We start from the raw sequence: 26719 nt of genomic DNA on the forward strand, positions 1-26719 counted from the left end.
GTCAAGTCTGTTCACTCAGGCTAATTTAATCTAAAAACAGTTGAGCCATATGGAAAATTGTTGCGGCATTTTAAAGCAATCACAGTTCCTTTTGTGTCACTGAAATGTCAAAGAGCCTTTATGTTGGTTATATGGCAGACGTCCACTGGAGAACTAAGTTGCTGGGCTGAATGGTCGTTGTAACATCAGTGAAAAAGCAGAAGCGCGACGGATGTGGGTAGCATCTCAACACACAGTGAGAGCTGGCGCACCAAGGGTGCAGCTAAATCTGAAAGGCCCATTGAGCCTAAAACTATGAACCCCGAGGAGCAGACGGTTACGTGGCTAATAACATTAGGCGTGCTTAATTCACCCAAAAAGAATATCGCTGATCCGGAGGACTTTCTGAAAACATCTCTCAGAGATGGGGTCGTCCTGTGTAAGCTTATGGAGCGAGTGCTACCTGGAGCCATCTTAAAGGTAATCGATAATATGCATCATGCATGTTTCCTTGATTAAATAGTCGTAGTCTAGTGAATTGAATATTTTCAGAAATGCAAAAGTATCAGATACAGCCATGCGGAATTAACGGTGCACGATGCGTAATGTCGGATTACTCGCTGTTACGAGTAACACTGAGATGCATAGCATTTAGTAAAAGACACATTAACGTTACATTTTGAAACAATTTTCAGCAAAGAAAGCGTTTATCTGTTTGTTTATTCAGTACACAATTTAATCGAGATAGAGGATCTGACTTCCTGTAACATTGTTCCGCATTCTCACATTTACAAAAAAAAAAAAAAAAGAGCATGTCGATTTTCACTTTAGATTAAAATACCAAGAGCATTTGTAAAGCAATGTTCTCTGGTTTGCAAAAGCTGTTTAACTCTGTCAGTCAGATCTCAGATTAATGTGTCTGTCTGCTAACCAATCCAGCTCCCTCTTGGCACATAAACTCGTTATTAATAACTAAGGTTTGCATTTAGATTTTCTTCGGAATAAAATTCTGTTGAAATTATTTTAATTTAAACTCACTAATTCCGTGCTTTGATTAATATAGAGCTCATTGAAAACTATAACGAATGTGCTGATCAATTCAACAACTTGTAAAAGTTTCTCAGTTTTATAAAGGGCTCATAAGTTTTCTTGGTTCTTGTCTTCCTTCTTTTTTTTTTAAGCTTATATGTTTCATATCGCTTTACTGATTTTAACACGTCGCTATATGGTTGAATGTATTTACATTATATTAATGAACGAATCATTATTTTGAGTCGGATCTTTTTAATGATTTGGATTAGTCGGTTCGCGAAACGGGGCTGAACGATTCTTGTGGGGTGTGGGTTCCGCCAATAGGTGTAAATTAATGAAAATTATATTTAAGTTCTAAATGACTTTTGTTACGAGCTGAATTTTTGCTGCAGACAGACACATGGAATAAAGTGCACAACGTTTTTGGTGGTCTTAAAAACGTAATAATCAACATTATGCGTCTATAGCTTTATTTGAACGTCAAAGTCGGTATTCTATAGTCTTTGGTTATATTTATGCCATATGATATACCACGCCTGGATGTCCCGTCACGGACGTCAATGCGCAAAATAATTTATTTTTGAGCCGGTTCTTTTGAATGGAACTGTTTGAAGGAACCGATTCGTGGAAATGAATCGGACTTGCCATCACTAGTAAACGGTCCAAGTAAAATCTTGCTGAGCAAACATCGTCACTTCCTCCAAAGTATATTTTCCTGGTGCGAAAGGGCCCTATGAGATCTAGCATAGATACTGGCTGTGTGTCTGTGTAACAGGACGGGGCTGACGCAAAGAAACACTTACTTAAACTCAACGCCAGAGACATTTAGCATGCGATACTGGACAGCAGTGGCAGGGTACAATGTGGCTCATAGGCTAGGTTGACATTTACTTGAAAAACGAGATCTTGTTGATCTCAGGTGGTTCTGTGCGTTGCAGTGAGCTCGAAACAAAGTTGAGATTATTTACATCGCCATTCTTCCATTGGTTTTCAGTATTCAACTGAACCCAGATGCGAAGCGGACTGCATTGCAAACATTCGAGAGTTTCTGAAAGGATGCCAGTCTCTAAAGGTTGAGGTAAGATCATTTTTCTATACATTTCTGTGCATGAGTGAGCTGGGATCACACAAATGCAACGATTTGCTAATGAAGGGTCATGCCTTTGAGAGAAACAGCTGAGTGTGTATTAATATTTGGCCCGTAGGCTGAAGATACATCACTCTTTTTAGGTAGAAGTGCATCGCAAATAACCTAAATGTGTTCTATAGTGTACATGCATTAAAAATACATTTCAGATTAAAGCTGTATTTCTAAACATTGACTTTATGAAGGAATGATTTGCATAACATAGTCTTAATAATTTATGTTAAGTATTCATGCAGAGTACTTCTTCCTTAAGCCCATCTATTTTATTTTAGCTCTCCCTGAGGACAGGCAAATAAATAGCAAGGTTTAGTTTTGGTTTTGCACATGTGATCTTAACATATGCCAATAAACAAGATTGCACATAATACTAGCTCTTCCGCTTGTGCATTTCATTTATTATGGTTATTATGGTCCTGAGCTGCAGCAGCATTACAGACCTCTCAAGAAGATGGTCGGGAATTATAACTATCACAGTAAACATTTTCAGTCTGCAAGCTCTACACACAGACAAATTATGATGCCACACCCTCTGCAATGACAGTATTCTTGGACTAAATCTATGATCAAAATCTGGTTACAGAGTGAGAAACTGTTCATATATGGTGAACTCATTAGTGCCATGTTACTTGCTTGTATGTAATGTTTGGCTTTGACTTAATAGTAAGCTTGCGAATAGAATTGTGTCTTTGTTTGACCTTCATTGAAAAAGCTTCACTTTTTATGGTCGAAACTCATTTGTAAGAGTATAAATTGAACATCTTGCCTCTGATCTATTTTTTTTTATATAGTTACAGATAAGCGCTGATGCGGTTAAATGAGAGCAAATAAGATTTGCACAGAAATTTCAGTATAAACAAATATATTTTACACCGCGTTTGCTCAAAATGAAAAAATAAATCAGAAAATGTGGGCTATGCATGGACAATGCTCTTTGAATTTTGAGAATAACACCAGGCAGAGTGATTATTGTTACCTGGCATTGAGGCACAAGTAGCGGCCAATGCTAATGAATTAATAATATCTATGAATATCTGCTAAAGAAAATTGATCAACTCAAGCCGCTAATATTAAAGTGTAATGCTGTGATCTTTGGCTAGACTAAGTCTCACTCGGCAGCACAAATGATTGCTGTTCTCCCCTATAATTTGTGTTGATGATGTAAAGAAGATCTTGACAAGGAGGGCTGATGGTGAGAGTAGCAGGGAATAGGTGGCGATATACTGTGATGCTGAATTTATGCCACGGCATAAACTCATGTTCACCTGATTTGTAAATGTAATTTTGGAACTTGATTAGATAAAAGAATGCACATGTTTTTATTGAGTTGTCCTGTCTTCAAGAACTGCACAAAAAAATAAAATCTCCATGTGCCAGTGTCGTCCAACAGATGACTCATTTGAACAACTTTTATTTCATTTTTACTTAAGCAAGTTTTTTTTTTTTTTTTTTTTTATTCTACATTACTTGTCTGCTATAAATTTTTGTCTTCTATTTAAATTTTATTTAACTGATTTTATTAGGTCTACCATCACTTTGGAAATATCAAAGGTAAAAATATTCTGTATAAATATATCGTAATCGTTCATATATATATATATTATCAAGTAAAATTTAGCAATATAATTAGAGAAATGTATTTTTAAGAAAGCTCCTGTCTCATTCTCTTTGAAAAGCCCAATGGGCATATGGTTGATGCAAGTCGTGTGACTAGATAGAGAAGCAAGTCACATAACTTTCACTTCTGCTTTTAAATGAGCTGAAAACGAGAAGTATTGTAACACAAGCTAAAGCTTGATATGAGCCTTGTTACATTATTGATGAGAGAGAAATGCAAACAACAAATAACAAATGTCCCAAAGCAAATGATGAATGTAATCTTAAAACTGCACTGACTATTCGTCTAGTTGCATCCTCCTTAGTGAAACAGTGCTCAGCAAATAAAAAAACAGATGCTTCTTGCATTGCTGTGTAAACACTATTATGTTTTATTTAAAACATGAAACCATATCCTAAGCAAGAAAGGGGATAGCTGTCTGTACCCAGCGTCTGACAGGGCCTGCAGACCAGACGCCAAACCAGCATCTCAAAATGTGGGTCACACTGAAGTTTATTTTCCCAACCAGTGAAATTTTTTACCAGTCATGATAAATTGATATGGATCATGGCATCGATCAAATGAGATGTTGGAGCATGCAGAAATCTATAAATCTTTTATGATTCATTTTCTATGTTGTTTAAAAAAATGAAAGTGTGTTTTTGTTGTGGATGTCCCAGTTTTCAGGGAGTTCAATTAAATGTTCATGTCATTTTGTTTGCATTTCTATTAAAAATGTAAAAACCTCATTGCGAATATCATGTTCCAGATATCATATTGCTGGCTAAGAGAATCTATGTCAGATCATATCATGAGGAAAATCCAATTTATACCTTTTTTATGTATAGATAAAGCCCAACTCTCCTCTGATTTCTGACCTACTTCTGCAGCTTCTGCTTCTGGAACTGTCTGTGGACAGCTTTTTTGTGTGTTTGACTTGTGTCTGTCTCTTAGGGCTTTGATCCAGAAAGCTTATATACTGGGGAGAACTTCAACAAAATTCTGTCGACACTCTTAGCAGTAAACATCGCCACTCAAGGTAATTCATAATTTTATGGTCATGTGTTCTTCACTTATATTCCATGTCTTTTCTTTCCTTGAGTACTGTAGGCATCAGCTTTGTTTTGTCATTGGTGAGTTTCCTTTTTTTATTGCGCTTTATACAAGAGAGAGTTTCAAAGCAGCTTCACGGAATTAAACAGAATCATTAATGCAAACATCAAAAATGAGGAAAATCCAAATTCTGCCATAAAGCCGATAGTGATTATTCAGCTCCGGACAGTTCAGGTTTTGTTCAGTTCAATTCAATAGTTGTGTGAAGTTCATTCATTATAAAACAACTTCAGTTCTGTGATAAGCAGCTCTGCTGAAGACAGTAGTGTTGTTATTCTGCTTGAGTCAGTTCAATGTTGATTCAGTTCAGTTCAATAACAGTGTCAATGTTGCAAAATTCATCAATTATTTGTAAACTGGATTGAGCTATAAAGCAGAAGAAAATAAAACGGAATACAAAACCTAAGGAGAAACCAGACTGAGTCTGGGTACCGGTTTTCCTCTGTCCCATATAGCCTAAATGTGTTAACACCAAGTGGCAGTCATGTTAACACAGACAGTCTTAACACATGCTGTAGTGTGCAGGACATTTTTAGAAAATTAGCTCCTGATGGTCACTTATGAGCTACAAAGAGTGTCTCTGTTTACAAGCAGGATCGTAGGCACTCAGTGTTATGGTTTTGGTGGAAATGAGCCATATCTTTCCTGTTGCGTGTTCCCTTAGGACCTGTTGCAACAACTGTCCTCCTGCTAGCATCGATGAGTTTTGTTTTTCTAAGTAGGTATAACGATTCGATTCCGAAGTGGTTCGGTAAATGTCTTTTAATTCTATTGTTAGTTGAAGTTAATTTTTTGAAGCCTGCGAATATGGATGGGATGGATATCACATGCCCATGCAAGTTTTTCTCAGAGAAATGCACAGTAGGCCTTTTAATGCGCAGTAAACATGCGATACAAATCGCATTTTTCTCAGGATGAGGATGACTGACCTCTTGTATTTGCTCTGTGAACGTCAAGAGGTGATTTGTCTGGGGTCGTACCCGCATCTGTGTCTTTCAGCTGCAGCTGCTCTCTACTACTGGAGGCAACAGACAGTTGCTTTTTGTAGGGCCTGTTCAGGCGGCTGACTGCATCTGCATAAGCACGCGGAATCCATGAGGCATGTAGTTATTCTCAGGTTTTGCTTCGTTGTCATGTTTCCCACAGTTCCTTGTGGCTGTTGCTTTTAGAGGAGATTGTGTCCTCCTTGTTATTGCACAAGTCTTCCTCAAGTCCCACAGGATTGCTTTACAACAGTTTTTCACATCAGCAATATTTATATCTCTATAAATAAAAGTAAATATATAAGTATACAGGATGCTTTTATTGGATCAAAGTATTAAAACAGTAATTTATTGAAATTTTAGTGCAATTTAAAATAACATTTTCTATGTTTTCTAGTTCAGTGTCAGATGATCTTTCAGAAATCATTCTAATATACTGATTTGGTTCTCAAGCATTCTTATTATCAATGTTGAAAACAGTTGCTCTGCTCGATATTTTTGTGGAAAGCATGATACATTTTTCACAGTATTTTTAATGGGTTATCTTAAGGTTAATCTTTTGTAACCTTATAAATGTCTGCTGGCACTTGTGATTAATACATCCTTACGTAATAGATGTATCAAAATATTATGAATGATAGTTTGTATTGGTGTTTCTTATTATTCGGGTATTCTTAAAAAAAATCACTATTTGTATGACACAAAGTCATTAATTGGATCAATGTTATGGTGAATACATTTGAAGAATTTCCATTTTTAAGTAAGTAACTCTTCAACAAGGATTGCTTGTCATTCCGAACAACACTCCTCTCTTATTTATTACTACATTATTCATATGGAATCTTGTTTACTCTTGATCCAACTTTAAATAGCTTTGCAAACTCTATATTAAAGTAAGATTATAATGATGTGTTAGTTATTAAGAATGACACCCTAATAAGTGCAGATTAAGCGGGGGCAGATAGATTCGACTGGATTTGTGTTAAAACGATTTCTATGATGAAACAGTGAGGTTTTCACTCTGAAGTGCGCTTAAGGCATAGAGAAGACGTTCCCTCGCATGGCCTTATCTGGGTTCTCTGTTGTGTTGGCTGAGGAACGTTTGGAGCAGGTTCACACACACTGTTTGTACACCGTGGGTGTTCGGAAAGAGCCTACCGTGAAATCCAGCAGACATGCTGAGCTTTTATTGTGTAGATGGAGCGAAGTGTGAGTCAGTGAAGAGCCCCAGAGGCCCCTGCAGCGCTGGAGATCTGTCAGGACCCAGAGTGCAGCAAACGGCAGCTAATTTCTTCTATCACTGAATATACTGCTTGCCTCCTTATACCTTATCTCCCTCTATTTATGAAGGACAGATTGCTCTTAGCAAATTCATACGAGCTAATCATCGTCTGCTAAGATTTGACATGAGTATGCAATGTGGTTTTTGTGAATTTTTATGACTAAATATTATGTTTTAGGGTTTCAGGCCTTGCTTTGGTTAGACTGGACTAAATCATACAGCATAATACAGTTTTAAAACTTCTTTTATTTTCTCATTGTATTCAGATACCCCTAATAGATCATGTCCACAGCCCAGTGCCTCTGCTCCTAGCCTGTCAGCCCCTTCACAAGCTGTCCCCAACTTAAAGTCCAGCAGGTCTTTACGGAGGCAGTCAAAAGCTGTGGTAAGAAATATGAACACTGCTGTAAATGCTGATGACAGTTGTTGTATTAAAACAACACAACATTTGTAAAGTTCTTTAAAAGTCATTTACATTTTTCAGTTAATTTCAAAACATAAAAAAATGACAGATTACTCATAAACTTAATACCCAGTTTATAAATTTGTAAGATTTGGATTTGGATGGGCTTAAAAGTGTCACTTCCGCTATATTGTAAAGACGTACATTAAACTATTAAGGAACTTGAGTATGCAAATAACCCCATCAGTCTATTCAGTATTCTACGTCATTTTAATTAGTTGTTCAGAATGACTGCTCTATTATAACAATATTGTTATAACCTCATAACATGTACAGGTTTTTGTAGTTACAAATAATCAACCCTAATATTGAAATTTGTAATCATGAACATTTTCGTGTTGAATTTCTAAATTATTGTGGTATTTTAAATATTTGATATTTTAAATAATTGGAATTATACAAATTCATCATTAGAGTATATAATTGAAAGCCAGCCTAAACTGCAAATTATCAAATGTTTTTATTTATCATTTAATGCAATTACAGAAATATTATAACAGCTTTTAAGTTAATTTAAAACAATATTCACATAAACCCATTATAATAAATGTGACATTTAATTGTGTATTTCTATTTCGGTCTCTGGTAATAATTATTTTAAATAAGAGCTGAGAGAGTTAATTTTGCACATTGATTTTCACTATAAATGAATAAATGATAAAATCACCAGATACTGTGATAAATGTAAAACAGCAAATGTTAATCTTAAAAAAGAACACATTATGTTTCTCAGCCCTAATAATTTAACTAGCTTCCCATTGACTTTTTATTGTCATTATTAGGGGCTTGTCCAGGATTTTAGTATTTTGATGACAATTTTTGTTGTAGATATTTGGTATGCAGACATTAGAGTGTTGTTGTGATCACCATTAAAATCATCAAGAATACTGCCTACTGAGGTTCTTCACCTGTTGCTGTTGTGTCCAGGAAATGTCGGAAAATGGAGGTGGTGGGCAGCTGGTGGTCAAGGCACGCTTTAATTTCAAGCAGAACAATGAGGACGAGCTGTCTTTCAACAAGGGCGAGCTCATCCATGTCACACGCCAGGAGGAAGGTGGATGGTGGGAGGGAAACCTTAACGGCAAAACCGGCTGGTTCCCTAGCAATTACGTCCGAGAGGTTAAGCCATGTGGTGAGTGGGCAATCCAAGATCTTGTCTAAAATGTTTGCATTGTTAGAAACATAATAAATCAGGTTGCCACTTTTCTTTTTTCTCCAGAGAAACCAATTTCTCCGAAAGCGGTAAAAGGACTTGACGTTCCTCAGTTGACTAAAAATTATTACAGTGCGGTAAGTTCTTTTAAACGTGTGAACAGATTCCAAAAAGGACATGTAAAGAAATTTTAACTTCTTATGTGAATGCATTATTTGTTTCTCAGGTGGTGCAAGACGTCTTGGAGCATGAGAGAGAGTTTATCAAAGAACTGCAGACGGTACTGGTCGGCTACCTGCGCCCTCTACAGGCCAGCGACAAGTAAGAGGACAACTCAGACATTACCATGGCATCAGGGAGCCTTTGATATCAGAATCAGCTTTATTGGCAAGATTTGTTATAGTGACAGAAGCTCCGCCGTGCAACAAAGACAGCAACAGGACAGGACACAGATAATAAAGAATAATATCCAAATAGGCAATGTACAAAACAGCAAAAACACAATATATAATGTAGACAATTATGTATGTACAGGTCTGATATGTGCAAATTAGAAATGAGAAAAAATAAGTGTATTGAATAAATAATGTATAATAGTTGTGTGTTCCGCGTTTATTGTCAATGAGATGGATTGCCTGAGGGAAGAAACTGTTCTTGTGTCTGGTCGTTCTATCAAAGCCGACTGACATTTTGGGGAACTGGGCCGTAATGACTCTTCTATCGGCTCTCTCTGCAGGCTATCTAGTGCGGACTGCTCCAGTCTGAATGGGAATTTAGAGGACATCCTTTCTTTCCAACAGGGACTGTGTCTTGCCTTAGAGGAGTGCTCCAAGTAAGAGCTGCATTTCAGTGTCTTTATTTCAGTCTTCATATACTCAAATGACTACTTGATTCTCTTTTTTTTTTTTTTTGTGCCAGTCTTACCCTTTGATATTACAGCGTCATCTGGTGGTGGCTTTGTCACATATTTGTAACATGTCTATATCTATGCTGTACCATTTTAAAACCTAGGTTATTTGCAGTATTGTGAAGGCTACTTTGGAAATTTAATAGGTTAAGGATTACAAGTTACCCTATTTAAATGTAGTAAGTAGTGTAACTGTTTCTGTTTCTTTATTAAAGTAATGTAACTGGTTACATTTGTGACCCTGGACCACAAAACCTGTCATAAGTCGCTGGGATATATTTGTAGCAATAGCCAACAATACATTGTGTGGGTCAAAATTATCGATTTTACTTTTATGCCAAAAATCATTAGGATATATTAGGTACAGATCATGTTCCATGAAGATATTTTGTAAAATTCCTACCGTAAATATAACAATTTAAATTTTGATTAGTAATATGCATTGCTAAGGATTTCATTTGGACAACTTTAAAGGTGATTTTTTTCAATATTTAGATTTTAAATTTTTTTTGCACCCTCAGATTCCAGATTTTCAAATAGTTGTATCTCAGCCATATGTTGTCCTATTATAACAAACCATACATCAATGGAAAGCCTATTTATTCAGCTTTCAGACGCTGTATACATCTCAATTTCAAAAAATTGACCCGTATGACTGGTTTTGTGGTCCAGGGTCACGTTTGATTAATTTGCTAAATTTCTAACAAATGTTTTCAACTGTTAATCATTTCCAAACATCTAAACCAGACAGGGTTAAATTTGCAGTAGTACTCAACACTGATTACTGTCAGAATTTCAAAATAGTTCATCACTTGAATTATGATAATATTAATGTAAATTTAAAGCACAGTCACCACAAAATCAGACTTTGGCTCCTCTTTTTCCTTTGAGATCATTCTGAGGTTAAATAAAGATTTAAAATCGTAACAAGAAATAGTTTAATATATATGATACTGTTCAAATAGCTATGACAGAAAACACTGGCATCTAACAATGCCTTGGGGAAAAAACTGTTCATCTTAAAAAATAAAGCATATACATAAACCCAAATTGGAAATAAAGCAGTTATCAAATAAGTATGTGTCCTAAACTCCTGGTGCATTTGTGTCCATGCATGTGTGTGTGTGAAAATATTCTGATGTAATCCCCTTTAATCATTAAAATGTTTATAAGTAACTAATATAATTACACATTTTCTCTCAGTATCTGTAACAGATTACAGTTACATTTATTTTGTAATTGAATTATGCAACACCTTTACATGTAACTAGTTACTCCCCAACACTGGTTATTTGACATAAAAAAAAATTAAAAGTCAGATAATGTATCAGGGCTGATCTGTGTGTTTTTGCCTTACAGGGCGCCAGAGGGCCAGCAGCGGATTGGCGGATGTTACCTGAACCTGATGTGTCAGATCAGAACACTGTACTTGTCCTACTGCTCCAGCCATCCTTCTGCAGTCTGTGTGCTGACTGATCACAGGTCAGTGTTCACAAAATTGTCATTGACATGTTGTTGGCTTTTGTTAATCTGATATTTTTCATGAAACTCTCCATCAAAAGCTCATTCCACAAAAACTTACAAAAGTGATCCAAATGAATCAAGCTGTTTAATTCAAGACTGCAGATAATTTACATAAACATTGATCAACGCACATCAAATAGAGCACATAAAATATGGTAAACAGATGCTCAATCATGTCATGCAAGTACTGTTGAGCTTCCATTTTATGTATGTAACATATTTTATGTGCTTTATGTACGGGTATGTACATTGATTAACTATTAATTAATTTATTTAATGTTTTATTTGTTAGGGACAGATAATTTACTGATTAATATTCATTTATCAATCTAACATAGAAACGAGTGCACAAATCAACTTAGGACAGAGCTCACATGTGATTTCTGAAACATTCGTATGCCGCCAATCCCATCGTGCGAAAGATCGTACGTTGATAAATGTGGCGGCTGAAAACAATCGTCATTTGAATATTACGAATATTATTGAATATTAATATTTGTTTAACACTAGTGACAATTTTTTTTGTCACTAGTGTCTTTGCTTTTTTTAAAATATAAAGATGAACCACCAGGTGTCACTACAAAGCTTTCATTGTCTTATGTCTCACTGAGCTGAGTGACTAAACAAGCAAATCTCCCTCTTGCCTTTACATATAACACTGCTGCCCTATTTCCAGGTGTTATTATTTTTTTTTTTGGTTTGTACTAGTAAACTTCACAGGTATTCATAAATGTCTGAGCCACATTTTACACACTTCCTGTACAATGAACTACATCAGGGTTTCTGTTAGTTTTCTCCTTCCACCTCAGAATGCTCCACGACAGAAGGAGAGAGTGAAAAGGCATGCCTCATACACACAGGAAACAGCACGAACCCAACAGGATATCTATAGCTGTGGTTGTGCTGATGGAGGCAGAAGAGAGACTTTTGATTGTGTTTGCTCTCTCGCATATCACTCTGCAGAATTGTTGCAGCATTTTTCCATTGTTTGATCGTGTATTCAAGGCATATGTTCGATGATTCATCTTTAGTCTAACCTTAGTTTGTCACATTTCAGCATCTAGTATTCTCTTCACGCCCGTTCTGTCACCTTCTCCAAAACATTTGCTATTGTTATGGTTATATGAGAAATCATTGTTGACATGATTGCCTCATCAATTTTTATCATTGTTATAATTTTTATAGTATAATGCCAAGACATGCATTTTAAAGTGCACCTAAAATGTTCAAAATATGTTTTAGTGTGCATTTATTTGGGTTGGTAAAAGAAGACTTTTATGCTAACAAAGGCTGCATTTATCTGATCAAAATACATTACATATTGTGAAATATTATTAGAGTTTAAAATAGCTGTTTTCTGTTGTAATATATTTTAAAATGTAATTTATTCCTGTGATGCAAAGCTGAATTTCCAGCATCATTACTACAGTCTTCAGTGTCACATGATCCTTCAGAAATCATTCTAATGTGATAATTTGCTACTCAATAATTTTTTTTTTTTATTATTATTACCAATGTTGAAAAAGGTTAAATAAAGTAGCTTAATATTTTTATTGGAAATAATATTTTATGCATTTTTTTTTAAAGAGACTTTGATGAATAGAAAGTTAAAAAGAACAGCATTAAAATGAAAAATAAATGTATTTTTAATTCATCCTCGGCAAATAAAAGTATTGTTATTTAAAAAAAAAAATCTTACTGACTCAAATTTTAAATGGTAGTTGTACATTCATATTTATATATGTATGTGTAATAAGGTTTGATCTATTTTAAACCATTCTTAAAATTAAAATACATTTTAACATGAAGGGACTTTTTTAAACACTGATGTGATTTGACTTGAATTGACTAGAAAAAGCACCTAATTGCAATACTTTGCTTTACCTTTAAACAGTGAGGAGCTGGACAAGTATATGGAGAGTCAGGGTGCCAGTGCTCCTGGTATCCTGACCCTCACCACCAGCCTGAGCAGACCCTTCATGAGGCTCGACAAATACCCCACCCTCCTGCAGGAGCTTGAGCGACACGTGGAGGTAACAGTAATCCAGTAGGCCATTAATGCCCGTGAGTCTTTTCATGAGTTATAATATTTACAGATTCTTTCTTTTTTTATTCTCGTAGGAAGCGCATCCAGACTACAGTGACATTCTCAAAGCAACTGTTGCTTTTAAAAATCTTGTGGTATGTTATGGTTATCCGTCATATTTGCCATTTAATCTTGGTCCTTGTCTGACACCTAAAGCTTTCTATAAAATCCATTCATCATTTTGACTTTGACTTCTCAGTTTTGACCACTGTGAGATGTTTCCTGTCATGTCGCAAAACATTTTGAATCTTTTCTCTCTAATTCCTTTTTACCCTCATCTCTAAACCGCACAACAGGTTCACTGCACTTTACAGGTTGGAGGAGATTTTGCTGTTACATGAAATGTAAAGGTTAAGGTTTTGCAAGAGTGCCTCTATAACATAAAAAAGACTGAGGAAAGATGAGTCATTCCATATATAATGGCTTCTCAGGTCAAATGTCTCTGCTAAGAAATTTTACTTGTAGGTGATTTCTTTACTCATTGTGTTCTGTGGAACAGTTTCATTTGTTCTTTTTGTTTTTATGACAGGTAAGGGAGAGTCCCATCTTCATAGTTTAGATCTCACTAGTGGAGGTGTCATGTAGACTTGGTCTTCCCCCTTTACCTATGCTTTTTTCAGTTACCTATATTGGCATTTGCCGATGAGATGATTTGCGCACTTTATTGTAAATCGCTTTGAGAAATAAGCATCATTTAGGAACATGAATGTAATGCCTGGAAATATGGAGAAGTGACCTCCTACTCCGAAAGGACCGTTTCGTGTTCCAGGTTATTGTGTTAGAAAACACGTTCCATTTTTTAATATGGCTATTTTGACGATTTATGATTGTCTGACATTCGCATTTGGCATTAAACTTTGTAGTCCAAAAAAAAAATGTTTCTTGATCAGAAAATCAGCATGTTAGAATGATTTATGAAGGATCAAGTGACATTGAAAACTGGAGTAATGATGCTGAAAATTCAGCTTTGCATCACAGGAATAAATAACATTGTAAAACATATTAAAATAGAAAAATAGCATTTTAAATTCCAATAAGATTTCATAATTGAAAAGTGTTGCTGTATTTTTATCAAAAAATAAGACTTTCAAAAACATTTAAAAAATTATACCAACCTCAAACTTTAAAAAAATAAGTTGTGTGGGTATGCATTCTGAATGTCCAGCAATTAATTCACATAACAGGACATTTTTAAGAGTTAAGAACCGTTTAAACTCACCTAACCCTTTTTAGAATCTTCTGTATGAATCTTAATACTTGACTGTAAAACAATATTGTTTCGAATCCTTATGTGTCATTGGTTTGTCTTTGCACTGACTCATACTATGAAATGCATATTAACACATTAATGAATCTAATTCTTGTTTCGCTGAATTGATTTGTTTGTGTATTTCAGACTCAGTGTCAAGATCTGCGAAAAAGGAAGAACCTGGAGTTGCAGATCTTGTCGGAGCCAGTGCGGGGCTGGGAGGGCGACAGCATGAAGTCACTGGGTCAGGTGGTCTACATGTCACAGGTCCACACCCAGAGCAGCTCAAATGAGGTGAGGAGGAGAGTGAGAACCAGGAAATAACAGTGTGGCAACTAAACTCGACCTGACCTGTTGTTTTCACATCTGCGTGGTTATATCACTGTTTTTCTTGTGCAAAATGCATGTTAGATGTTGACACAGTGTCAAAATAATGTGATTATTTTATCAAAATTAATTGAAATGTTGTGCAAAACAAGGCTCATTGGTGTAAAAGTGCTGATCAGGGCCTTTTAAACATAACAGCCAGAAGCACAGACTCATTTTTTAGTTTTTTTGTGACTTGTTTTTGCTAACCAATGGAAAATGTTTGTGTCAACAGCTCAAACCCCCTTGCAAAGTTTTGCATTTGTGGTCACTGAATGCGTTTTAGCCCGCTTTGAATCTGATGGTCTCGTTAATGGAAACAGTGCTGTGTGAGAGGTTGATAGAGCCACTAATAATATCAGAAGGGGGGTTAGCTGAAGGAAAAATAGTAGGCTGATGAAAGTGTTATATTGTTAAATTCATTCGGAGTGATTTCCCTCCATTTCTGTTCAATGTATTCCCTTTCTCTCTCTTTTTTGCTTAGCTGAAATTTATCTTGGTTTGCTAGAAATAAGGTATGATATGTGTTGATCATGAGTAATTAATGTAGCTAAAAATAAAGTTGTGCACCAATCTAAAATCATGTGTTAGTAGAGACATTTGATGTTTGTGTTTGTAAGGGTGTGCTGTCATGCCATACACCTGCATCTGTGCCATGATGTTTATATAGTGGTATTTCATATTATTTGTGCAGAAGTAATGAATTTAATGTGCATATGTGCTTTTTTTTGTAGGAAAAGGAAGAGCGATACTTCATGCTGTTTCCCAATGTGGTAGTCATGCTGTCTGCCAGCCCAAGAATGAGTGGTTTCATTTACCAGGTGAGTTCATTTTTGACCGCATGTTCATCTAGGTGCATGACAGTGAGCACTTGTTATTTATGAAAATGTCAATTTCAGTGCTCTCCTTTTTGTCTCTCACTCATTTCATAGGGACGTCTTCCACTGACTGGAACCACTGTAACCAAACAGCCAGAGGATGCAGAGACAGGCCATTATGCTTTTGAAATCACAGGTTTGTTTCAGTCCATGTAAACACAGTTTTACAGGTCACAGAATAATGTACACTTGACTCATTAATGCGGCTTTTTTCAATGCTGCTAGTACCTGAGTTGTTTTTGTATGGCGGCAGACAGCAGTGGAGTTTAACCTAACAAGTAGACAGCATGTGTGTGTGATTTATTAAAGGAATAGTTCACTCAAAAATGAAAATTGTCACAATTTGCTCACTTTCTTTCTCACTGTCATTCATTTACCCTGTGGAACACAAAGCAAGGAATTTTGGAGGCAAGTTTTTCATGCAGATATTTTACATGAAGACCACATCTGATAAGATCCAGAAAGGACATAATAAAGCACTATAATAGTCAAAGTGACTATATTCCAAGTTTTCTGAAGCCATTTACTTATTTACTAGACTAGACACTTTATTTTAGACTATATTCTAAAAGGTTCATTCAATGATTATTATTGAGTTAACTGAATGAGGGGAATATTATCAGTTAATAACGGATTACACTACAGCTCAAACGTTTTTTTGTGGGGTAGGAGGATACTTTTTCAGCAAGGATGCATTAAATTGCAAATGTCTTTACTGTCACATTTTATCAATGTTACAAAAGATTTCTGTTTCACTTAAAAGCTGTTATTTTCAGCTTTATATTTACTGAAGAATCCTGAAAAACGTATCCCAGTTTCCACAGAGGTATTAAGCAGTGCAACTGTTTTCAACATTGATAATAATAATAAGAAATGTTTCTTGAGCGGCAAATCAGCATATTATGATTTCTGAAATATCATGTGTCACTGAAGACTGGAGTACTGATGCTAAAAATTCAGCTTTGTCATCACAGGAAAAAATTGCATATTAAATTACATTTAAATTGAAAATGGTATTTTTGATCTAACATATGCAGCCTTGGTGAGCGTAAGAGACTTCTTTCAAAAACATTAAAATCTTTCTGACCGCACGCAAACTGTATATTTTGGTGCTTGCTCACACAAAGCTATGACATGACTTTAAAAGACTTGTATTTAAAAATAAATATATAAATACATTTGTTGTCATTTTTGGAGCTTAACAGGGATGTCTGCTATGGAAAAATGGCAGCTTGATAATTCTTCCAATGTTCCATGTGATGGCATAAAGGTTTTTGAACCACACGAGGATGAGTAAATGACAGAGTTTTTGACGGATGAACCATTTAATTCTGTATTTTTTGTATGTGTGGTTTTATTTATTTTACAAATTTCAAATAAAACGTATCTAATGTTAGGAAGCACATGCTTGAACAGTTACAGTGTTGTTGTTGTATCTTCCATTTTGCTGACCATGCTTTGATTGTGTTTTTAGGAGGGACGATAGATCGCACCATGGTGTTCTGTAGTAGTGCACAAGAGCAGCTGGAGTGGTTAGAACATCTTCATGCATACACCAAGGAAGGAAGTCCAGTCGGAACAATATTGAAGGTAACACATTCTCTTTTATTTTTTATTTATTTTTTTTATTTTTTTGCACCTTATTTCTCAGTATGATGACCGTCTACAAGTGAATCATTATTTTCTTGTGTATTTTGCCTACAAAGCCAACCATGGGTTGTACGTCGTCCCACCACTTGCACAGTTTCGGTACTCCTGTGGCAAACCGAGGCCCTCTCGAACCCCCCAAGATCACCAAGCCATGGTCCTTAAGCTGTCTGAGACCAGCACCGCCCCTCAAGCCCTCCGCTGCACTAGGTTATAAAGAGGTACGCTTTCTGGAAAACAGTCATAAGAGGTCTTGAGTGGGAGCGTAATTTACCTTCTGCGTATTCTTGGTGGTCCTAACAGGAAACCGATGCACACAGAGCTACTCTGACTCTAAAGTTTTTCAGCCAGCAGCCTCCTTCATCGTCTTCACCACAAGTTGCGGTGGAGGTGTTGTTATATCAGATTTAAGTGGAATGTTTAGTGGTCTGTTAGCTGCAGATTAGCTAACTCTACCCAAAGCCCACTTGAACATCTTATTAATGTGCATGACCTCTCTACAAGATTTTGCCTAGGGCGAAATGAAATGCATGTGAAATTTTCTGTTTCTCTGCAACAATTAATGTTCACCTCTCACTGATCTTTCCATCATATTCCTGTCAGGCTGTTCTTTTATTCTCATACACATCTTCATTCTCTCTCCATTTTCTGCTTCTTTAGAGGATGTCTTATATCCTGAAGGTAAGAGTAGACGTGTGTCTCTGTGTTTTGTGTGAGTACGTGTGTGTGTGTGTGTGTCCGTGTCTGTGTGCTTGGCTAGCACCGGTGTTGCACGCTGGATCCATGCTTATCTGTCTTTTTCTCTTTAATTCTGTGGAGAGCCGCCCATTTCCGGTGTTGTTTGCAGTTTTATCTTCTACTCCCACTGCAGTGATCTTTACTTAATATGCATTTATTTGTAATTTGGGATCTTTTCTATGTTGTATTCATTTATTAAAAGGAAGGGAGTTCAGATAAATTAGCAAAATGTTGGCTGGCAGTAATCTATGTATACTGAATCATATCCTGCTTCTCAACCTTCAAAGCTCATCGTCTTTAATCAATATACCCACAAACCCAACCAACCCTTTTCCTGCATGGAAAAAAAACTGCTGTGATACTTACAAAGATGGTGCGATACTTATCCAACCAAAAAACAAAAGTGTACACATGCAGACAGTACATAGAAATGTTGAGCTTCAATTTGATCAAATTCAGTCAAAACAAATAAATTGCATTAAATGTGTTTTTTGTAATTATTGGTCCGAGTAAACATTCTCTAGATATATATGCATCTTTGGTGGTTCCTTCTGCTTCCATGCCATTTGAACCACATTTCAAGATTAATTTTAAAAGCTGTATTAAAAAAAATGTGCCTCAAAAGCCCTGGATTGGGTTTCATTCCTACATTCTGTCCAGCTGTTTCAAAATGCAAGAACGGTTCTTCTGCAAACGGCTCTTTACTCATTTCATGCTGCTTGCTCTCGACAAGTGTTGTAGCCGGACTCGCAAAAACCTGCTTTATATTTATATATTTTATATTTATATTTATGCATTTAGCAGACGCTTTTATCCAAATTGACTTACATTCAAGCTTTTTTTTAATCAGCTCTTGCTTTCCATTTGGTGGTACTTGGCGCTTCAGTTGCTCTGATAGCAAGTATGATTAGATGCTTTTTTAAAATAATTGTATTAAATTTGTGTTAAATTTACACCCATAAGTGCTACTAATAATAATGTTTTATAGAAAACAATAGAAAATGGTAAATGCAGCCATATCTTCAATAATGACAATGAACGAAGTAACTTTTTTTTTACCATAATGTTTGAAAATGTATCATAGAAAACACATACGGTGTGTTCAGAATGTGGCCCTTGTATAAACTATATTATGAGGAAGAGATATTTCCCATTTTAGTTTCTAACTAGATTTGTGATTAAATTATAAATCAATTGAAGAAATCAAGAGCATTAGGTAGAGATTTCTTCATATTGGAAAAACATAACAGCAGTAATTGGTTCTATATTCAGCAATAGTCTAATAACCTGCGGCAGTGTTCCAGGGATATAAAATAAATCACTGGGATAGTGAATTGTCTTGCAGACTGTCTCAAGAGATTCTGAAGGGATTAAGGCATACGTTAGCTGTTACTGAAGTGTTAGAAAACTTTTACCATGTCAGTCAAAAATGTTCCCAAGCCTATACATTTTATTGCTTCCAACAAATATGGCCATTCTAGAAACACTTTTTCACAGCTGATATCACATCTTCAGATCCAGATAGCACATCTTATATTTGCAGAGTTCAGAAAATAATCTTATACCTGCGCAATGAACCTGTTAAATGTTGTCTACCGGTAAGCTAAATTTAGATGATCAAAAGTAGCTGTTCGTAGAAATGGCAAAATGACTCACAGTGCCTAGTTAGGGTGAGGTATAAGGGCACTGCTTACGTCACCATAAGAAGGAATATTATTTTCCAATCATGCTGCATGATTCTCTGCTTTATGTCCCGGTATTCTGAGCAAAGACTACCGCATAGTATAATGGCAAGTTTTTGTTTAAAAACTAAGAGGACTTCTCATAAACCAGGCCTTTCCGCTAGTTTTCACGTCATTTTCCGGGCTAAATGTTTGTCTTAACGAACCTGGAGGATTTTTCAAGAGACCAAGACGTCATTCATTGTTTTTCATATCTCAGGGCCACAATGTTGTGCTGTTAGTCAATGCGCTAATATTTGCCACCTTCTCTTTTCGTGTTGATTCAAATGATATTATACAGTAGTACATTCATTTCACGAATGAGCAATTCATTAGTGGTAAACATTTCTCTAAACTGTGAACGTGCATGCTTAACTTCAGTTATTTCTAACATTTACTTTCGGTTTGATGTCATGAGTAAAACATGAAAACTGAAAACACCATTTAGCGGGAAGCATGGCAAGTGTAAATGTGTGTATTTGAAAGTGTTTAACTCTTATTTAATAAAGCTGCCCACATAACTTTTTATGTCTCCCATGGTTAGTCTGTCATTTAAACAATTCAATGAAGTTGGTCAAAATAACTTGATTTGGAGGAGTCCAATTTAGATGACTCACTCCGCGGTATCAGCATTCAAGAAAAAAGTTGGCGGCAGCCCTGTGTCACTGCTGTAACAGTCAACAAATGACTCAGACTGAAATAATTAGTTCACAAACAGACAAGGGTCTCTCATCTGCAAATTGTTTTCATTCATGAGTCCTTGATAATTTTCTGTTAAATTATCCTGAATGGCGTCATAACTTATGTAAGCTACCGTTTATTGGCCTAATTTCTTAGCATCCTCGCCAGGATTTGAGCGCAAATTAAGGTCCTCTAGCTGCGGTTTTGTGGTTTTATTCAGAGCTCAGCAGATGCTGTTACTTCATTAACACCAGACTGTTTCCTCAGGACTCTAGTAAAAGCCCCAGACCCAGACCCAAGTTCCTCCCAAAGAGAAAAACGGAGAGAAAACAATCAGATGATGAGCTTCTGCTCAGAAAAAGTAGGTATATTAAAATGATAAATAAAATTAATTTAGTTCCCAGAACTTGCAAAAAATAGTCCCCGTAGTGGTAGAATTGTGGGGGTTTGAACAGTAGCTTTGCCAACATGCAATCAAAAAGAAATACAGATACATAATAAATTCGTCACTCTGAAAATGTTTTTTCTGTCACATGCAGGCACAGCAGCTCTGGTGGAGGACGCACAGATACTCAAAGTGATTGAGGCCTATTGCACCGGAGCCAGTCTCCACCAGTCCACCACAGGTAGACCTGCCAGTCATATGTACTGTATAACTAAGCTACTGAATTTTGAATAACGGAAATGTATTGTTAATACAGTTTAACAGTGTGATTTCATTAGAAGATTTGATTTGTTTGCACAGCTGTTCGGAAGGAGTGCATTCCCCAGGTCCTTCTTCCAGAAGAAGAGAAGATTATTGTTGAGGATATCAAGAGTAATGGCCAGACAATCACTGAGGAAAAGTATGTTCATTTGTCTGATATTGAATCACTTGATGATTAGAGTCCATTGAAGAAAAATGCTTATTTTGTTGTTTGTTTTATTAGTAACATAGAAATGGTGCAAAATGGTAAATATGTCTTCCTTTTTTGGATTAGTGGCCTAGAAATTGTGAATATTTATTCTTTTTAATTTAGTAGTAGCGACCTAGAATTAGTGCAGAATCATACATAATTATTGAATTATTATTATTTTTTTAATTGTTGGATTAGTTACTTAGAAACAGGGTTGCGGAGTAACGGAATACATGTAATGGCGTTCCGTAATTATAATGCAAAACACTGGTATCTGTAATTCGTGAAGTGTCAGACTAATGCAGTTCTGAGAGAGAGAGAGAGTCAGGGTAATGTAGTTATTAATGCAGTAATTAGAGAGAGAGTGAGAGATTATGTGAATTACCCAAGTCTGTCTCTCAACAGTGTTCGGCAGCAGTGTTCTCTTCTAATAGCGAGGCTGTAAATTCATCTGCTTCAATAACAGCGACATTATTACATCACTACTGAGAAATGTCATGTAGACTTTAGCAGCTCAACTATTTTACTGATGAAATCGTCAGAGCAGCATTGACAACTTGTTTCTGTGCGCATGAATGTTTCTGTGCGAATGTTTGTGTGCATTTGAGAGAGAAAGAGAATGCTTTCCGTACATCCAACGCTATCTCACGGCAATTCGTACTTATTTTACGAGGTGGCTAATTTGTACGAATTCGTACGACCTCACTCGTACGATTTAGTACGATTTGTCTAAACCCCAGTGACGGTTAGGTTTAGGGGCGGGGTTAGGTGTAGGTCATTCGTACAAATTCATACGAATTGGCAACTCGTAAAATACGTACGATTAAGCAAAAATCGTATGAATTTGTACGAGTGAGGTCGTACGAATTCGTACGAATTAGCCACCTCGTAAAATATGTACGAATTGCCGTGAGATCGGGCTGGTACATCATAAAATTTTGTGGCAAAATCATGGAAATAATTTGTCATTTTAATCCTATTGTTTAATATGTTTATTTGCTTGGTCATTGTTATTGAGGGTTTTGGTTATTTTCCTGTTGTATAAGGACCTTTTGAAAAAAATTAAATAATTTAGCGAAGTGAGATGTCGAAGCAGAATGTCTGAAGACCATATGGAGCAAGTCCTCTTCAGTGGATCTGTTATTATATTTGCTTGACAAAAAAAATGCTAATTTGCATTCTTTTCTTAAATATTTTATATTGCGCATCAAATAGTTTATATTTTGCATCATATACATAAGTCTTTTTGATAATATTGCTTTTACTTGACTTTATTTACATGTGACCTTGAAGAAATCCAAATGTAATCAGATTACATAACTTTCATATTCTGATGCTTGGATAACATTACTGAATGGTTTTTTCATTAAGTAATTTGTAACTGTAATAGAATACATTTTTAAAGTAACCCTCCCAAGCCTGCCTATAAATAAAAAAATTAAAAAAGCACAGTATTGTAAATTTTTCATACTTTTTATTTATTTTTATTTTTTTGATTAGTGACAAAATCATAAATATTTCTTAATTTTGTGTCTTCATGTTTCTTTTTAAATCCTAAAACTTTTAACCCTAGATTTTTCGATCTTGACTCTTGATTCTTACTGTAAATCTACTTAACAGTTGCACCTTGAAATATTCCGTGTTCCTTTTGAATATTTGAAAGAATGTTTTTATTTTATTGCTTTGCAGAAGTCTTGTTGATGCTGTTTACGCTCTAAAAGATGAAGTCCATGAATTAAAAAAGGTAAGATTGCACGTTATTGTAACTTTTGTTGGCCTTAACTTTCACACGCATTATGCCATAAGTCTTCTGATGCCGTGTGTTTGTGAATGTAGGAGAATAATTGGATGAAGCAATGTCTGGAAGAGGAACAGAAGTCCCGTAAGGAGCTAGAGCGTATAGTCAGAAAGTTGGCCAAGCAAAAGAATGACTGTTCCTGGGATGGGGGTCACTAAAGAACACTCTGGACGCTCGCCTGTTTCCCTTTGCCAGCCTCATGTATGTGTTTCCGTGTCTGTGTGTCCTCACAAATGTGTTTTTATGTGTTTTTTCCATCACATTGCACACTGAACGTTGCTTTTGGAAAGTCACCATGCTGGGGATTTTCAGCCATTTCTCATCGAATGTTTTTTAAGGACAAGATGCGATAAGAAGATCAACTCTGTGATTAGTGACTGTGTTTATCTCGCCATACTGAAGAATATCACTGTGCGGTTAGCTTCACGCTCCTGTGATGTGACATTCTGAGAACAAACCGGCAACTGTTCTAGAAGACCAAGTGAACTGCTTTTTTTGTGATTTGGAAAACTTCAGATAACTGTCGGAATCCTGTCCATTTTTTTGTTCCGGTTCACTCCACTTCAACAAGAATCATCACAGAAAAGATGGTGGAATCTTTTGTTTTTCTTCTGAACAAATATCTGCCTCGCTTTATGACTGTTACTGGTCATGAACAAAAGAAATCCCATGACTTTCAGCCCATGAACAGCATTCCGACTCTATTGCCGCTATTGCACAAGTGAAAATATTCTGTTTATGGCGTAAGAGAAGATACTTGTGCTTGAACATTGCAGGTTTCCACTGTATCCACAAGTATTGCTCTTTTTAGACCCATTTCTGCTTTTATAATGTGAAAACTGTTGCTTTTAGGTCACAAATGAACAAAATTGAGATTTGTGGTTTGCACCTTGTTGACATGAGATGCCCTACTTGCCATCTTGAAATGAGTTTGGTTTTTCCTTTTAGTTTGAAGGCTTTGAATTAAATGCCTGTAATGCGTCATTGGACTGTAGGTTTAGATTCACTTTATTCCAAATGTGTGTTACCCAGACAGTCACTCACATCAGTATTTCTAAAACAGCCATTATAATACTACATAATCATGCTTCTGATAATCATCACTAGTTTAAAGCTATCAGGGATATAGTTGTCAGAAATAGTTAGGTTTATAATACTATACTAATAGGATACATCTTATAATGTATGTATATCATATATACAGTATAAATCTGTATATATTATGGTAAAAGGAATATTTTTTAATGATAACACAAATACAGTAGGAAACTTCATCCTTTTTCAGAGGCTTGAAACTGTCACATGCATCTTAAACCGAAAAAATCCAGTATGTTTGTAGATATTTGGTACTTGGAGCCCTTTTAGGACTCGAAAACCAAGCGTACGTAGAAACATACGGTACTTTAGGCACTGATGTTTGTTTCTCACCATATCTTGGAGGCTCATATTAGAGTAACAAACAAATGTGTTTAGGACCCAGCTTTATTGATTGTTTTTTTTTTTTTTAGGCAAACTGCTCCCCATCAGCAGTAGACCTTAGGGTTGCGGCATATTTAATTTTTGACAGGAATGAAATGGAGGCTGTGATGGATAGAAGTATAGTGCATTTAGTGGATTGTACTGCAGTTTAATAACATACAGATTGTTCAGCTGACAAAACATCTTTCGGAAGAAACTTATGTGATTCGGAGCTTTATGCATGGTAAAGACAGTACGTCTATCCCTCACAGACTTGAATTTAATATGGCATCTAATCTGACTAAAGTCAATTACAGTGAAGGTGCATTTTCTTACTCATTTGTATTCTGCCATAGTTGTGCATGGTACGCGTGGTACATATTTCTTTTCTTGAACTCTTGCTATTTTAACAGTAACTAGTTACATCAAATGATTACACAGACAATTACTCAAATGACACTGTGTCTGGAGTGCTAAACCTTTCAACTTATCATTACCGATCATAACCGTGACTAATCTTTTCATTCGCAGTGGATCGGAGATCTTAAGCAGTGCAGAAATACATGTAATGAGCTGTAAAGACGAGCAAAACTCTTGGGGAGAGTTTTAAAAAAAAAAATTTAAATTTTTTTTTAATGTTTTTAAACCCACCAGCGGTCACCTCTGGAGCATTGCTGTGGCAATTCAATGCAATATGCGACTGGTTGCTGTGCGAGAGCCAGTTTTTCTCTTGGAAGGAGTATACTGTACAATATATATTCTTCCAAATTAGGCAATAAGATGTGCTCTGAGGTGCACAAATATAATGCTGTTACTGTGGTACTGTGTAAATCTGTTTCATGTTTGTGTGCGTGTTTGTTTTTCCAGCAATTAACCTTGCATGCCATGTGTTACACACAGCCTTGAATATTATTTTAAAGTGTTAACCCTGATTGTATTGTTGTTGTTGTTATGGAAACTCCTGAGGTTTTAAAACTTCTAAAAACTTTGACATCTGCAGTGGTATGATGCAAATGTGATATTTCTGATGGTATGTTTGTGTGTGTGTGTGTGTGTGTGTGTGTGTGGAAGAGATTGAATTGATCAGTAGGTTATGCTAGTATGTCTACATGCTATTTGCTCTAGGTGGCTACTGATCTCACTGAAAGGAAATTTACTTTGTCATGTCATGAATGTGTCCGGGGAAAAAAATTAATAGCACTTTCAGGAGATCATAAACGAGGGTTGAAGAATGTCCACTTCAGTTTCTTCTTAAAAGTGCCCATGTCTGCAGAACACAGGTTTCATTTTTGCAGAAAACAGGTTTTATCTATGCAATATAAATGCTATATATATATAATTTGTTTGTTTTTGTTTCCTAGTGCTGTTTTTATTTTGTCCTCATTTCAATAAGGATTTCTTTTAATAAAATAACATCATGTTAATAAGCTATACGTTTGACTTTATTTGGATCCTACTTACACATACGAGGAAATTCCACCTTGTTGTGAAATACGGAGGTAGTTAAAATGATACATTTTCAGTATCGTGTGTTACTTTTTTGTTGCATGAATGGAGTTAATGTACAGGCTAGAGTGAGTGTAGTAGGCTGACAACTTCCTGTAAGCAGAGGCATCCGCATGGCTCAAACCAGCACGCATTTATCACCTAAAACTCACTGTTTCCATGGAGGAGGATGGAATGCTGTAAAATAGGCACAGCAGTAGTCACATTTGGGTTGTATTATCAAATTGAAGTTAAAAACAGAACTGGTAGGCTTATGCGTCTTTCTCTTCGACTCGTCCTACACAGTAGTTTCCAAACTTTAAGTTTAGAACTTCTCAATCTATGAACCTCAATCTACTATGTTAGGAAACACTTACACACCTCATGACCACTTGGAAACATTAGTAATAATATAAAAAATTAAGAAATAGTATAATAGTGAGGGGAAAAAATGTTTTGGCTCTTTTATTCAAAGTTACTTATACTAACCACATAATGTATATTATATATTAATATTAACATTTAAATTATATATATAT

At 35.8% G+C, this 26719-nt stretch overlaps 1 protein-coding gene across 2 annotated transcripts; it reads left to right on the forward strand.

Annotated features, from left to right (window-relative positions):
* Positions 1 to 172: 172 nt before the first annotated feature.
* On the forward strand, positions 173 to 26124 carry LOC306853735 (rho guanine nucleotide exchange factor 6-like). Of its 2 annotated transcripts, XM_079391367.1 has the most exons (22): positions 216 to 459; positions 2006 to 2089; positions 4707 to 4791; positions 7397 to 7515; positions 8521 to 8725; positions 8813 to 8883; positions 8973 to 9067; positions 9483 to 9578; positions 11013 to 11135; positions 13072 to 13210; positions 13299 to 13358; positions 14660 to 14806; positions 15613 to 15699; positions 15811 to 15892; positions 17231 to 17346; positions 17463 to 17624; positions 18064 to 18084; positions 20811 to 20904; positions 21083 to 21169; positions 21289 to 21388; positions 23129 to 23183; positions 23276 to 26124. In XM_079391367.1, the coding sequence occupies exons 1-22, from the start codon at positions 295 to 297 to the stop codon at positions 23393 to 23395; spliced, it is 2313 nt and encodes a 770-aa protein (XP_079247493.1). In that variant the 5' UTR covers positions 216 to 294; the 3' UTR covers positions 23396 to 26124. The 2 variants fall into 2 exon arrangements, with proteins under 2 accessions (XP_079247494.1, XP_079247493.1); XM_079391368.1 differs by lacking the exon at positions 18064 to 18084 and having other exon boundaries at positions 173 to 459.
* Positions 26125 to 26719: the final 595 nt, after the last annotated feature.

The sequence above is a fragment of the Barbus barbus genome (assembly GCF_936440315.1).
Source record: "Barbus barbus genome assembly, chromosome: 33".
Lineage (NCBI taxonomy): Eukaryota > Metazoa > Chordata > Actinopteri > Cypriniformes > Cyprinidae > Barbus > Barbus barbus.

Bases quoted from the DNA above. Each gene is read 5' to 3' on its own strand.
- LOC306853735 (XM_079391367.1), top strand. From the start codon at position 295: ATGAACCCCGAGGAGCAGACGGTTACGTGGCTAATAACATTAGGCGTG. The intron at 7,516-8,520 runs GTAAGAAATATG...TGTTGTGTCCAG, and splicing joins GGAGGCAGTCAAAAGCTGTG to GAAATGTCGGAAAATGGAGG. The intron at 13,211-13,298 runs GTAACAGTAATC...TTATTCTCGTAG, and splicing joins AGCTTGAGCGACACGTGGAG to GAAGCGCATCCAGACTACAG.